General features: G+C 38.8%; 1 protein-coding gene across 2 annotated transcripts in view; it reads left to right on the top strand.

Moving 5' to 3' along the window:
* Positions 1-15,903, top strand: part of DENND1B (DENN domain containing 1B) — a 237,433-nt gene that overhangs the window by 90,893 nt on the left and 130,637 nt on the right. For both annotated transcript variants that reach the window (XM_084637445.1, XM_084637446.1), the window contains exon 4: positions 7,226-7,275. In XM_084637445.1, coding sequence (XP_084493571.1) covers positions 7,226-7,275 — 50 coding nt within the window. The remainder of the gene's footprint in view (positions 1-7,225; positions 7,276-15,903) is intronic.

The following is a 15,903-nucleotide window of genomic DNA, read 5'->3' as shown; positions in this document are numbered from 1 at the left end:
AAGTTTATGGAGATGGTTAGTTATTTTGAGCACCTGTTATATGAATATTGTTTGCTATCTCATCTCAGTTCTGTAGTTAAATAATTGGTGTTGTCATGGTTGCTACTTTTTAAAAAAAATATTTTCCCCCTCTCCCCTGGGCAATTCTGAAATGTTTCTGGAGTGGACCTAGTGTACCTGTCTCTTGGTGTAGGATTAATCCCTTCTTCCTAAAGGGACACATTCTCTTTTCTATTTCTTTGCTTATAATTAGGGTTCAGAGTAACAGCCGTGTTAGTCTGTATTCTCAAAAAGAAAAGGAGTACTTGTGGCACCTTAGAGACTAACCAATTTATTTGAGCTTAAGCTTTCGTGAGCTACAGCTCACTTCATCGGATGCATACTGTGGAAAGTGTAGAAGATCTTTTATACACACAAAGCATGAAAAAATACCTCCCCCCACCCCACTCTCCTGCTGGCAATAGCTTATCTAAAGTGATCACTCTCCTTATAATGTGAATGATAATCTAGTTGGGCCATTTCCAGCCCAAATCCAGGTTTTCTCCCCCCCACCCCCACACACAAACCCACTCTCTTGCTAGGTAATAGCTTATCTAAAGTGACGACTCTCCTTACAATGTGTGTGATAATCAAGGTGGGCCATTTCCAGCACAAATCCAGGGTTTAACAGGAACGTCCGGGGGGGGTGGTGTTAGGAAAAAACAAGGGGAAATAGGTTTCAGAGTAACAGCCGTGTTAGTCTGTATTCGCAAAAAGAAAAGGAGTACTTGTGGCACCTTAGAGACTAACCAATTTATTTGAGCATGAGCTTTCGTGAGCTACAGCTCACTTCATCAGATGCAAATAGGAAATAGGGGAAATAGGTTACCTTGCATAATGACTTAGCCACTCCCAGTCTCTATTCAAGCCTAAGTTAACTGTATCCAATTTGCAAATGAATTCCAATTCAACAGTTTCTCGCTGGAGTCTGGATTTGAAGTTTTTTTTGAAGTTTTTTTGTTGAAGAATTGCAACTTTCATGTCTTATCACTTTAGATAAGCTATTACCAGCAGGAGAGTGGGTTTGTGTGTGTGTGTGGGGGGGGGGGGGTGAGAAAACCTGGATTTGGGCTGGAAATGGCCCAACTTGATTATCATTCACATTGTAAGGAGCGTGATCACTTTAGATAAGCTATTGCCAGCAGGGGAGTGGGGTGGGGGGAGGTATTTTTTCATGCTTTGTGTGTATAAAAGATCTTCTACACTTTCCACAGTATGCATCCGATGAAGTGAGCTGTAGCTCACGAAAGCTTATGCTCAAATAAATTGGTTAGTCTCTGAGGTGCCACAAGTACTCCTTTTCTTTTTATGATTAGGGTGGTCACCTCGTTGAGGGTCTGCTTGTTTTCTTAAGGCCCAGTATTGTGTTGTGGATTCAACACAGAACCAGTTGGAATGGTACTGTTCCTTTTCTTAAAAAGAAAAAAAAATGTTTGAATTTTTGAATTGAATGGGAAAATGGATTTTCCTGCCTCTGATAAAGTTCAGTTCTGGATACATAAAGCATCCCTGCTAGGAAAGATAGAGGTGCTTTGAAAAAGCCAGTCGCCAATGCCCCCAACCCTCATCCATCCCATTAAAATACAACAGATAGTGCATACTGGCAGCATATATTATAAAAAGAAAAATAAATAAATTTCTCTGATGGTATACCTGCAAATCCCCACCCAACACATTTTAAAAGTTAATCAGTTCAAACAGTGTGCTTGTACCAAGTAACATGTTTACTATAGTTTTAAAGAATCAAGAACAAAGAATTCTAGCAAGTTCACCACACTCAAATTTGGTGTAGTATTAGGCCTTGTCTGTGTGGGAAAATTTTGTCAGTTCTACTGGTGTACTTAAACTCCTTCCAAAGTGTCATAAACTAAGCTGGAAAAAGGCACTCTTATATTGGAATGAGAGTGTTTAAATAGTGGGTTTTGCTGGTATAACTAAATTCACACCTAAGCTACATTGGTATAACTTTCCCATGTAGACAACACCTTAGTCTCCATTCATTTATAGTTAGGTGCCAGTGTTTTTTGTTTAAAGAAAAATATAAATTTGTACATTTCCAAGTTACCTTTCCCATCAGTCTGCACACCTTTCTGTTTGTTATACATGCTTTATTGTTTAATGTAATAGTCTCTCCTTTCAAGTTGGTAAATCAACTATCAAAATTCCATTATGCATTTCAGACTCCAACTTTCTGAATATGACACAATTTGAACTTCTTTGTTTATAGTGGATCATAAATCTGCTTTTTAGGATAACATTGGGGTGAGCAAAGAATATATCTTACAAAACCTTTATGAAAATGTATTGTATAGACATTATGAGTGAAATCCTGGCTCTGTTGAAGTCCATAGGAGTCTTGCCATTGACTTAAATAAGGCCAGGATTTCACCCTATATTTTTAGCCATTTGTGGTGGTCTGGTTGGGAAGGGTTTTAGTACTTTTAGTGTCTGACTAAGAGAAAATCTGATTGATCTCACTCTTGATGATTGTTTTTGCACAAAACGAAGATTAATTAAAGGATTTTGCATTTCTGAGTATTGATTTGTGTAAGTTAATGAAGATCCTCTTCTCTTTGCTGATGACTTCCATTATTAAAATTCCAGCCTTTTCCTTCCTAGCTAGTAATGAATAAAGCTACATTTTAGTCACAGGTATTTTTAGTAAAAGTCATGGGCAGGTCACGAGCAGTAAACATGACTTGTACTATATACCCCTAACTAAAAGTTGGGCTGGAGGGCTGCAGATGCTCTGGGAGGGCAGTCCGGGGGCGCCGCGGGTGCTGGGGGGAGGTGGGCAGCGGCGCACAGCCCAGGAGCTTCGTTGATGCTGGTGGGGGGGGGGGGGAAATGGGCAGAGGTGGTGCGTGGCCCGGGACCCCTGCTGGTGCTGGATGGGGAGGGTTGGCAGGGCTGGGAGCTCCTCAGAAGTGGCTGGCATGTTCCTACAGCTCCTAGTGGGAGGGAGGGATGGGGGGCTCCAGGCACTGCCCCCGCAGTGAGCGCCGGCTTCACAGCTCCCATTGGCCGGGAACTGCAGCCAATGAGAGCTGCAGGGGTAATGCCTGCAGGAAGGAGCAGCACGCAGAGCCTCCTGGTCCCTCCACTAGGAGGTGCAGGGATATACCAGCCGGTTTCGGGGAGCCCCCCAAGCTAACCGCTGCCCCGTACCTCAACCCTCTGTGCCAGCCCTGAGTGCCCTCCCACACCCAAACTGCTGCTGCTGCACCAGCTGCTGCAGAAGTCACAGAGGTCACAGAACCTTAGTAATGAATGTTATGCCAGTCGTCTAACTGAAAGGGCAGACCAGTAATATTTTCCAAAGGCAATGCTGTGAGTTGGCAGGAGAATTTCCTACAACAGATGGTCATCATCACCTGTACATTAAGCATCATTCTTATATTCCTCAGCTCTACTTGCTTTGGATGATGCATATACCATGGTGATGGATGCCATATAATAATAACCCAGATAGATAGACGTACAGGTAAGCAAGAAAAAGAAAATTATTCTTATATTTCGGGTGCCTGCAGTGGCTTTCTCCACAGAAGAGATCTCTGTTTGTGGGAAAGCTGGAGGAATGGTAAGGTGTGGTCAGTGAAATTGTGAACTGCCAGGAACTACTGGACTGTAATCCCCATGGGAGGTGCAATATCTGCTACAACATTATATAAATAAATAGACTATGCTGAGATGCTTCATGCCCTGCCTCTGGAATGAGAAAGTGACTTCCATTCCCCTTCTACTTGGGCTTTGCACAGGGGACTGGGCTTTCGCCCACAGAGTGTGATATTTCAGGAAAATAAATCTACCCTTTTTGTAGTTGAGGGATTTTTGAAGCTTGCATAACTGCACTAATGGTTTTGTTAATGTTTATATGTATATACAGAAAGTTTTCTAAAGAGTGAGGTAGTTGCCTGTTTTAACAACAAAGTTAATTTGTTTACGCAAATATTAACAAAAATTCCTATTTTTAAAGGCAACAATGTTACTGCTTTTAGCATTAGCTAATACGTTGCAAAATAATTTTATTTCCCACGTTAAACAGTCAATACTCTTCTGGAAGCACGCAAATCTAACATTACAGTTTCCATAAATGAAAATAATCCACTAGAAGCTAGAATTAAGGATATTTCTTAGTGTTTGAAGATTCATGTAACTTTTTCATCAAAGAAGAATAAATATTTTTATTAAACCTTTAAAATAAAAGGGGATATAAATTAGTGTAGTGCTCTTTTTCTAATGAGTACACCTCTTTCTGTCCAATAAGCAGGTATGTCTTAGGTGCAGGCCCGTGGAAATGAAGATCGATTAGAAAACTGAGTTCAAGTTTCATTCAGGAGAAAGGGTCACTGTACAATAAGTGTCAATTTTGAATCATAGAATATCAGGGTTGGAAGGGACCTCAGGAGGTCATCTAGTCCAACCCCCTGCTCAAAGCAGGACCAGTCCCCAATTTTTGCCCCAGATCCCTAACTGGCCCCCTCAAGGATTGAACTCACAACCCTGGGTTTAGCAGGCAATGCTCAAACCACTGAGCTATCCCTCTTTAAATATGTTTTAATACTTAATATGTATGAATACATGTATAACATGATTATTTACAATTAATACACCCCAACAGTGTTTAGAAGACACCTAGAAAGCATCTTAGATGCATCTTATTTTCCCACTTTTTAAAAATCTGAATAGTACCTGTAATTAAGGGAGAAAACTGAGCCCTGGAAGCTAGGTAGGACTTCCAGCTATTGATCTGTGTAAACCCAGCTTACACTGTCAGGGGAGAAGCAGTCAACTGCTGAGCTGCTTTGTCACTGACATAAGCTGAGAGAGGATTTTTTTGTCTATACTGTTTATACACCAGTCTATAGACCTGCTGGCTGGTTGAATTTTAAAGAGTGCGGAGGTTTAAAGACTTGTCCCCTGAGGGATGCTCCTGCCAGTTGGGAAGCGAGCTGAGGCTGTGTTTTGCAGAAGTTGTGTGTGTGTATGTGTGTGCTGCTCAGGGTGGGGGAGGGGTGGGAGGCAGCGCAATGGGAAAGTACTGTAGTTCATCTGAGTCTCAAAAATGTTGCAAAATGTACTGATGATTTTTATGTTGTGCTAATATCTTTCTTTTGTTTCCTTCTTTATGCAGTAATTTATTTTTTTAAAAAAAGCTCCAATGGGAAACTTAGATGAATATTGGAAATGCATTTCCTTCCCTATTTTAAATAAGCCCTATAGTCACCAAGCAGCAATTAATATTGTTGATAGTAAGACAAAAATGATGCTTTAAACTAAGATGTATATTAAAAGTGAAAATGATTGAAGGTACCTGTGTTGAGCTTTATTACCTGAGGACCGCAAATTTAAAAATGAAATTATTTCTTTGAAAAAAGAAAATTAAAATTTTGTGAACCTGAAAGAATGATCTATTTGAAAATTAATATATTACAAGTTTGGACTGTTTTTTCTTTAGTTTGTGTTTTTTGGTTTTGTTTTATTGCTTGTTTTCTGCTTTGTGTGTGTGTGTGTGTGTGTGTTTTATTCCCTGCAATTTCCACATTGGCCCCTTGCTGCCAGCCGAAACAGAGACTGAACAGCAGTCTCTTCGGAGAATATTATATGTGCTACTACACAGAAAGAGATTTTCCATAATCAAGAGAGTTAGTATCCTTCCCCAAAACACAGCATATTACTTTCATCCTATTCTTTATCTCTGTTATCACACAGAGTGAAAGTCTCATAGCTGCTCCAGAACTCATAGGCTTTTTCATTCTTACTGTATGCACTAATGTAGTGGTCTACCAGGGCACACGCTATAGCCTTGAAAAAAGCTGTACACATTTCACTCATGCAATGTTTACAGAGTTTTAAAATATACAGACCTTGCTGGTTAATATATTAATATTTTTCTATGGGTGTTTTACACTGTGTAAAACCAGGCAAATACTTAAGATAAGGCAGTACAATTCAGTATAATTCAGTACAGTGCACAGGAATTTAACTGCATGACTTTCAGGATATGGGAGTTGCTGTCCCATCCTGCAAAGTGCTCAGCATTCTTTCACTTGAGTGAGTTTTGAGGGTTCTCAGCACCTTGTAGGTCAAGCACCTAAATCCTGACCCTTGGCACTGGAAGTTTGGAACCTACACACTCAGTCCTGCAAACACTCACTTAGCGGGATGACTGATACAGGTACCTTTATGTACATAAATGCTGGCAGGTTTGGTATAGTAAGCAAGTGCTGCACATCGCTGACCCAACTACATTTCATCATCAACAACCTTCCCCCTAAGTTTAAACATTTCACACAGGACTTGTTTTCCCAACTGGTTTGTTGTAAGCAAGAAAATAAATACGGTTTTTTGGATCTTATATGATCAGTATTATACATTTATTCAGATTTGCTGACAGCTGATCTGTTAGCTCTGATTTTTCTAGAGAGAGATCTTGTACTTCTTAAAAACATTAGGACATTTTTATATTTGAATTAACACATTTTATTTGCCACTAAACAGCTTCTTAAATAAAAATGTCCAGAAAAGAAACACAGTATCCATTACATGATGATCTGAACACTGCAGGGATGGTCTTACTTCTAATTAATTAATAATGAGGTTTGCTTGTGAATGCCTTACTGCTCTACTGAAGGGATAACTGCATAAATTTCTACTTTATACCAACAGAAGATTTTCATCGTTTTCAGCATTTGACTATGAAACACATATAGAGTTGTTATACCTCTCAGTAATTCATTCTGCTGCCAACTTCATTCCCTTTTCTCTGCCTGCATTTTAATTGAAACAACATTTGTATTTTTGAGCCAGGATCTGTCAGAAGTCCCTGTGGCTAGTCTGTGGTACAAGTAGCAGCAGACGTGGCTTACCCATATGGTGCAGTGCTTCTTGTAAAATCCATATGGCCTTGTTGAAGGGAATCCCAGCGGGGATGTGAAGGGTGTTAATACCCTTCAGGCCAGGCCTTTCCCTCCTGGGGCTTCTATGGCATTGTCTTTGCAATCTGCCAAAGCACAAACTTAATTCCTTTTTAATAATCAATTATTTCAGTCCAGGAACGTGTGCTATATTTCTTACAACCAAATATTTCTTTAAAATGTTTTTTCTAGCAAACAGTATAACAGAAATACTTAAATAAAATGTCATTTTAAAATCCTAACATTATTTCTTTAATCTGTATTTACAGGAGGTGCTGCAGAGTGTGCCGAAGTTCTGCTTTCCCTTTGACGTTGAAAGGTTTGTAGTACAGTGATCATTTATTTAAAAATATTTAACTCAGTGTATTCTAAATTATATATCTATTTAGTGAAGATGAAAATAACTTTTTGAAAGTCTAGACTTAAAGAAATAAGAACAAAATAAAATGCACTGCATCCTCTAGTCTTGCACCTGGAGGTGAAAAGAATAAAGACTAAACATTTTCTCCTTTGTTCTCGAAGTATGTATTTAGGCACTAGTAGAAAAATATCACAGTATAATACACCCTTGCTAGGATTTTAAGAATTCTCTTTTGATATAGAGCTGCATCCTGGCTCCCAACTTCCTCTAGCCCAATTGTAAACACCATCTGTGTAATATAACTATACAAGATAATTTCCTCCCAATAAAGAAATGGTGCAATATACTGAAATATAAAAACTCACTTGCAGTTTTAAAAATAACCCATGGTTTGTGTTTCACCTTATATAAGAATTAAAAGAACTTCAATTACATGCCAGTAACTGAATGTGCACGGTCAGCAATGGATTTTTCTGAGGGTAGATTCAAGACCTTTGTTTGTAAATGGTAGTTCACCTTCCTTATATCGGTTTTAGTGTGGCTTCCACATGCCAGTTGCCACTCATTTCAAATGTTTGTACAAGATATTTTTTATAAGCACCAAATATTTATTCTACTTCATCAAAATGTTTGATCATGAGTTTAATGATTATTAATTTAACCAATTGTGTAGATTTGTAGTTTGGGAAATTCACATTGTGTCTGTCTGTGAGTCAGTTGATACTGTGTTACCAGTAGAAGCTTGGTTTGTACAATTAATGAATGTGCACCCAAGTAGCCTTCAGATTTCGCTGGTCTCAATGGTATTAGCATCAGTTGCATGATGGGATTCAAAGAGAAGGGTCCCCAAAGGTGTTACAATTTAGGAAACAGAAGACAGTAAAACTAATGTGTATATGGGAGCGAAGAAGGGCTTGGAAGAGAAGACAGGTGCAACATAGAACCTTACAAATACATGTTATGTGATAGTAAACTTGGTCACCTAATCTCTTAGATGTTGCGCTTCAGTTGAGTTGTTTGGCTTTTGAACTGGTTAAACACGCAATCCCTTACACAAGTTTTATGACTCACGCAACACTGTTGATGATATTTTGTATTCGTGCATTAAAGCCTGTACGTTCTTGAGCTTACAGTATGTACGAGTATCTGTTTCAAGTTAATAGTGAAGGTGTGGCATGGAAATCAACTTTGGAGATGACAGAAGCGGGTGAGGTTCTGTTGCTGCCATCCAGTGGCAAAAACTTAGCCAGTAGCAGTAAATAAATGATTTCCACAAATTGCTGTGTGTGATTGTTAGCTATTAACAGGCAAACCAATGTCTGTAGTTTAGGTTACCTAGCATTTCCATTTTAAAGGCTCTTGTTCAGTTTACTGTTTTCTCAAAGTTTTACCTGTTGGGCTGAGGTTTGGTAGGTGTGCTCTGTGCAGGAGTGAGGAAAAGAAGCATTTATTTTTGCTAAGAAAATTTTGTTGTGAACTGTTTTTTTTTAAATGGCTGTAGTGCCCAAATACAAGATAATGGAAAATTGAAATTTGTCAGGGACATATTCCCTAGGTCATAGATGTGCCAGTCATTGGTTTGGTGGATTTAATTTGGACAAGTTATAAAGATTTAAAATGTTCATTTTGTGCATACTGGTTTATTCTAACCAGAAAACTAAGAAACTCCCAAACTTTCTTCTGACAATGTACACACATGATTATATACATGTAGTAAAAATTTTCATTGAAAAGGTGACCTCTCAGAGTGCCATTGGGTGTGCTTTTTTGTGTGTTTAAATAAGTAGAATGGAATCTCAGGCTTTATAGTTAGAACATTCTGGAAAACAGTTCTTGAAGGAACATATGAACGGAGGCATGGCTCTGAAGGAGTCCTGCCGTTATACATATAAAATAGAAAGATACAAATAATTTGAGGCAAGAGCTCTTGTCTCATTGATTCTCCATATTGCACATTATAGAGAGTTCTGTGACTCTCTTGTATGATATGATGGAATTAAATTCTTTCTTCTTTGTTTATATTAAAAGTGGAAATTCCATAAAAAGAGTAGATTAATAATTTTTAAAGTTAAAATTTTTAAATGACAAGGTACCCTGCACATCCTAAATGTTACGATGAAGTCTTAATTGTGTAATCACATATTACATCTTTCCACAGGACACCTTCCTAATTCTGTGCACAAACTGGATAGTGAATGAGGCAAGGCTATGTAGTGAATTGGGCTGAGTCTTGCCTTATTCACCATACTAGTTGTATGGTTTGTCACAAATGAGGTAAGAGCCTGCAAGAAAGGGAAGATAAAGGTAATAGACTGGGATCTATTGTGGGTTCTGTTTCTGCCTCTGCCACAGGTTTCCTGTATGATCTTGAACTTACTCTTTGTTCCTCAGACTGGGATTTGTAAAGTGGTGATAATATTTGTCAGCCTGTTGACATAAAGCCTGTAGTGATGTGAAGATAAATTATTCAAGGTGTGTGAGGCTCTCAGATACTTGATGAGAACCCTGGGAAAGCCTATAAAAGGTTGTGTGCTTCAACCTTAATGTTCATTTGATGCAACATTTTTGTATTTACTATATAATGTTGTTTTCCTGGACAGAAACTCCACATTGTAAACTTTTACATACTGACCTAGTCACCTCAAAGAAAGGTCACTGTTAATGTTTTGAGAGCATCCCATGGACTTTTACTGTGTAGGCCAGTGTAACTAAGTGTACCTCAGAGATACTAGTCTTGAGGGAAGAAGGTGATAGAAGATTACTTTTTTGAGCCAGTGGCAGTAGCTTCCCACAGAAAGATCTGATACCTCCTTCCTGGGCCCGGAAGGGTAAACACAGGGCTGTTGTTAAGGTCTCCCACTCACCCACGTAGGCAGAAGCAGGAACTAGAGCTGCTTTCGGATTCAGCACACTCACAATAGGTGGAATTAGGGAATTTCTCAACATGTTTGTGAATGTGGTATTTTGCTTGGTCACTAGCATTGGGAACCAAATGGCTCAGTTTGCAGATAACAAAAGGAGTTTGTGTAGGTGCATGAAATATCTCATTTGTGTATGTCATGTGCCAAAAATGAATGCATTATCAGATCTGTTATCCAGCACTGCATGCGTACACCAGATTGTTGTCATCCAGTTACTCAAAAGTACTGGACTATTGCCTTTGGGCCAAATCCTACATCTAGTACACAGCTTCTGGATACCCCAGATTTAGAGGGAAGATCTGTGTGGAGGGAGGGGCGTGGGTGCAGAGTCTTCATCAGGCCACTAAGCATCAGTAGGGCAACTCTGCAGCAGCTTGAGGCTGCAGTAGCCCCAGGTACTCTTACTTCCAACTCTTGCAGGGTTGAGGAATAGCCGGTGGATGACTGTAGTTAGGGACCAGCTCCCTTGCCCAGCTATTTCATCAGCTCACTATGTAAAATTTCTGAGTGCTGGGGCGCAAGGTGGTGGGTTACGTGGTCCAGAATCTTTGCAGTGGTCCACTTTGCGGTGGAACTGCATCAATTCTGCTACAGCCAGGGTATTCTGATACCATAATCTTTGCCTCTTTAATGTATTTGTTTTTGTATAGAATGCTCTTTTGGGATGAAAACTTAAAAAAAAAAAACAACCAAAACCATAAACACATAAATAAGGCTAGGTGAAGCGGGGCAGATGTGGTAAATACTTAAGACATTATTCCTTCTAATTTTCAAAAGTAAATAATATGACTGGAGGCTAAAAATCTGTGATCAGTACTTAATTTAGCCACTGTACAATAAATAAAGGCTGAAAAGCAAACCAGAGGAGGACACGGTTGTATAAAGTGCATATCAGGATTTTACTTTTTAACTTCAATTTCTGTACTATTGGTGATTTAACTCAGACCCTGAATTTCATTAGTGATGATTGTGGTTGATTTTTTTTTAAGGGAAAAATAAAACCCATACATATAAGTGCTTATAAGTTTACTCAGTTGGTGCTAAGAGTTCTAGGTCTGGTGTGTAAATAAATAATTTCATACTTTAATAAATGACACTCAGTTGTATAATAGTTGTAATAGCTCCTTTGGTGCCATTAATGGGTGGCTAATTTCACTTCTGTTTGTCATGGGGATTCCCTTCTCCTCTCCTTTTTGTCTGGGGCAGATGGATTCTACCATTCAGGGTACAGGGTATTTCCGCATTTCTTTTGTATTGTTTGGCAAAACAACTCTAACACAGCTTGCTTCTTCCTTCCTTCCTTCCTTCACCAAATTAAACTAATCAGTTCTGTTTCTCCTCCTTCTCCATGTCTTCGTGTTCTTTGCCTGTAACTGCTAGTCTCTGTGTCTGTCTGTCTCTCCTGTTTCTTCAGGGGCCTCACATTCCCCATTTTCTCCATCAACCTCTGTTCATTGTGGTTATCCTCCCTCCAGCCAAAGAGTCTGAGCTGTGGCTCCCTATAGAGTCCATGACTGCAGATCCCTTTAATTGGTCAGAGGGTCACTAAAGTGCCATGCAAGCTGTGTCATCTCTCCTGTGGCTGCCTTCATAGTATTTGTAGCCCAGGGTGTGAAGGATCAAAGTCAGTCCCTAACTGCAATATGTAACCCCTAGATGACTCAGTCCTCTTTCTGCTTTGAATCTCCTCTCCTTTCATTTGTCTCTGCCCTCTAATCCTTTCTTCCTATCTTCTGTTTATCTCTTTTCCCCCCTTCAGCTTGTGATCCTTCTGCAGAGCACCTCCCAGAAGAAGAGAGTACAGTAAATATGCGCTTGCAGGTAGCACGTTCCCAGAAGTATCACAAAGAGTAGCGAAGTGACGCTGATAGGTACCTCATTAATTTCACCTGTTGGTCTTGTGGTGTCACTTTGGAAGCATTATGTGCCGGAGTCCTACTACCCCTGCTGGTACGTGAGGAGAAGGAAGAAATCTAGCAATGGAGGATCACTCCTATGCTTTTGGATCACACCTGGGCTCCTGTGCACAGCATTTCCCCAGTGACCAAGTAGGATCAACAAGTGAAAACGGTGGGGATGATGTCATTTTCACTCTGCTGTTTTTGTTGATGTGTCTAGGGGAATTGCTAGGTGCAGAAGCCAGGTGTGATCTGAAAGCATGGTAGTCAGTGGAAGTGGGAGGTCACTGGATCTACAGTCCTCACCAAAAGTACCTATGTAATTTATCACATACAGAAAACTTTGCTTTAGAAGTAAGTAATGAAAGTGCATTTTTAATCCAGGCAAACACTGAAAATAAGGGAAATGTAGAGTTAAAGTGATTCCACTATATACAGCATTCCCTTTATACTTTGTTCATCCCAGATCAATGTACAATCTTAGCTGTGACCATAATATATACCAGTTATCTAGTCTGTTACTGCATACTTTATTAATAAAGACCATGTTTATTAAAGATTCAGTCCATATTTGCTTATACATAGATGGTCTTTGGATGGAAGATTATATAAATTTTCTGGGCTATGGAAAACAAATGTTAGCTTGTTGTTGAATACTTGTGTTTATAAGGTTGTATTCAAATATCTATTGAAAATGGCTATTCTATTACATTTTGTGTTGAGACTTTTTTGGTCAAGTAACTAATTTGGCAAAGAAAGGTTAGAATTAAGGTTGTGATCCAAATGGGTCATTTAGTTATTTTGTGCAAACTGATCATATAGATGTGGATATATTATCAAATGAACAATGGAATCACTGTATCCTGTCCAATTTTGTTTCTTTCAGTTTTTATGTTGATTGAAAAAGACATTTTAGCAACCTTAACTCTGTTAACTATTTTTTTAATGTGGGAGTTTCCTAGATTGGAAACTTTTTATAATTTGAGCTGTTTAAATCTTTCTTTGCTTTCAGGCTGCTGCCTGTTTCTGTTGGAGGCATAAGAGATCAGGGAAGCTGGAAAACAGCTACTCTGAGTTGGCTGGAGCTAGAGTCAAATCTTAGAAAAGTGTGCCTGAGTGCTAGAGTTATAGAATATGGATTGGAACTGGGGAGGCGGGACAGGGGCCTGGATCCGGAGTCATGGAAAGGAATTCGTTGGGGGACTGAGGACCCAAAGCTGGAGATTGCCAGAGGTCTTTATCTCACCATTCCCTCAACCTGTTTCTAGCCTCATCTCCCAAACCTCAGTTAGAACAGCTCCTTCGAGTGTCTGCGGAAATTGGCCTTCCTTACAGTTCATCCAGATAAATGCTGAACTGCTGAAAGATTTTTGTGTTTAGAACTTTAAGTGTTTCAAAATCTAACTGGCTGAGCTGTAAGCAGAATAGTGCCATAGCCATCAGTTTTCCTTGTCATAATAGACATGGTTAGGATGAATAATGGTATTATATTTTATTTCACATTTTCTTTAAATATATCCTCAAATCCTAGCCCAAGTATGAAAATTTGTTTAACTGTGTTACATATCTTTCTTAAGTTTCACAGATGAAAACAAAGCCATTTAGAGGGATCCTAAAACTTCAACAAGGAGTCAGTTTTAATGTTTTCAGTCTCCTAAACTGTTAAACAGATTTGCATATAATCACAGAAAAATAGTTATGTCTCTTAGAGTAAGTGGTGTAAGCTTGGGGATGATGCACACTAATTTCTATATGCGAGGAAGGGATTTAATTCCAACGTTACCCAAAGATCTCAAGGAAGCCTTAAATTTATGTCTCTATAATATGAATAAGGATATTTAAAAGTACTCCCTATCTACTGTATAATCCAAAGAGCTGTTTCAGTATTATGTAAAAATGGATGTAGACAATTTAAAAAACTTGATTTATTTATGTGATAGATTATAGTGACCCTGAAAGAGCCCTTTGTAGTCTGTAGTTAATAGGTGTTTATACACATTCTTCACTATTTTATGATTTATTACTGTTAAACTAAAATTATATATAAGCATGCATTGCAGGAGTTGCGTATAAAAAGAAAGGCAGAAAAGAGGAATGAGAGAGTGAGTAAAAGGTCAGTAACAGAATATGTAACAATTTGCATCTGTTCATTTTGCTCAAGAAGAGTGGACTACATTCAGTTAAAATTATCTGCTTTTGACCAGCACTTTAGAAAATATTTTTTCAACCAGAACTAGACCAATTAATTCTGTGCTCTGTAATGAAATGTGGAACTATATATAATAATTTATATATGTCAAAGATCTGAGGGGAATTTTCACAATGAGGAAAGCTTGCAGCAGCCATCTTTCTTGTTCTCTGGTAATTGCATAAAGGACTGTTAAGTATTTCTGTAAGAGAGACTTGGGTCCAAAGAAGCTGATAATATTAAACTAATTGGATTTAAATGACATCACTCAAAATCTCTGTAGTCAGAGAATTTATCACAGCATAATGTATACTGTAGGTACACGAATTGGAAGTGTCAACATTTGTTTGTATTGGTAACATCTGCTGAATTTTCATAAAATTTACAATATATGGTTAAGTTGAATTATTATTTATATTCAGAAGACTCCTATCACCATAGTATCTCAGAATTTTGTTATGAGGCTTGAATTGGATCAGCCTGTGCTCTAAATAAGAGGAGAAAACACCAAGCGCTCCTTATTCAGTTAGGAACCCAGGAATTAATACTATAGTTTAGGCTTTGATCCTGCAATCTGATCCAGGTTGGGGGACACTCATGTCTATGTGCAGCTGCGTAGAAGCAAATAGAGCCCCACATAAGCTTGAAGGTTTGCTTGCACAGATTTGATTGCAGCGTCAAAGCCTTCATCTTCTTGCACTTTTTTTTCTTAATGTGCTAGATCTGAGCGTAAGTGTTTTTCTTTGGGAAGCAATTTCCAGAGATAGTGGCCTGCTACTGAGAATGTCTTATCTCCAGCATAAAGCTCTTTTGGCTCAGACAAGTGTAGATGGTATGGTGGATCAAAGATGCTGAGGTGGTCCTTTAATGTAACCTCCTACTGAAACAGTAAATTAGAAACACATATTACTATGTATAGGAGAAATTATTAATTTTATTTATTTGTATTGCTATACTGCCTAGTGGCTGCACCCCCACTGTGCTAGGCATTGTATACTCATACAACAAAAAGAAAATTTCTGCCCTGAAATGCTTCAATTTGCAGTATAAGACTTTGGACAATAGGATACAACAAGCAAATAGGGAAAGCACAAGGTAAGTGAGATGATTATGCTAAATATGCTGTGATCATGTGTAACTACAGACCAGCCATTGCTGAGTGAATTATGGGTATCAAAGAAGCTGTGAGTTCAGGAAGAGATTTGAAAGAAGTGCAGTGCAGATTTTTATAGGGACATCCTCTGTTGCAAAGGGGCAAGGTGTAGGAGAAAGCACAGAGGTGTTCACTGGAAAAGTTAACTGATAGGCAATGAAGGTTGATGATGTTGGCAGAGCAAAGATGTGGTTGACAGCTATATACCATATTAGAGGTTCTAAGCTGTGAGAAAGGGCCTTGAAAGTAAAGACAAGTAGTTGATTATTTACCTGCATACTCAAATAGGGCTCATGTTTCAGTACAGCCAATTTATGTGCAGATAGGACCTAATCCAATTGGTCCTTTGGAGGACCAATTTGTTATGAATGCCAAACCGGACATGTTGTTGCTTGTTCTGTATTGTTTTTTTATATGGGCTTGGTG

Source organism: Lepidochelys olivacea (genome assembly GCF_965140295.1).
Source record: "Lepidochelys olivacea isolate rLepOli2 genome assembly, chromosome: 8".
NCBI lineage: Eukaryota > Metazoa > Chordata > Testudines > Cheloniidae > Lepidochelys > Lepidochelys olivacea.
This window is presented reverse-complemented; position numbering and strand designations above follow the sequence as displayed.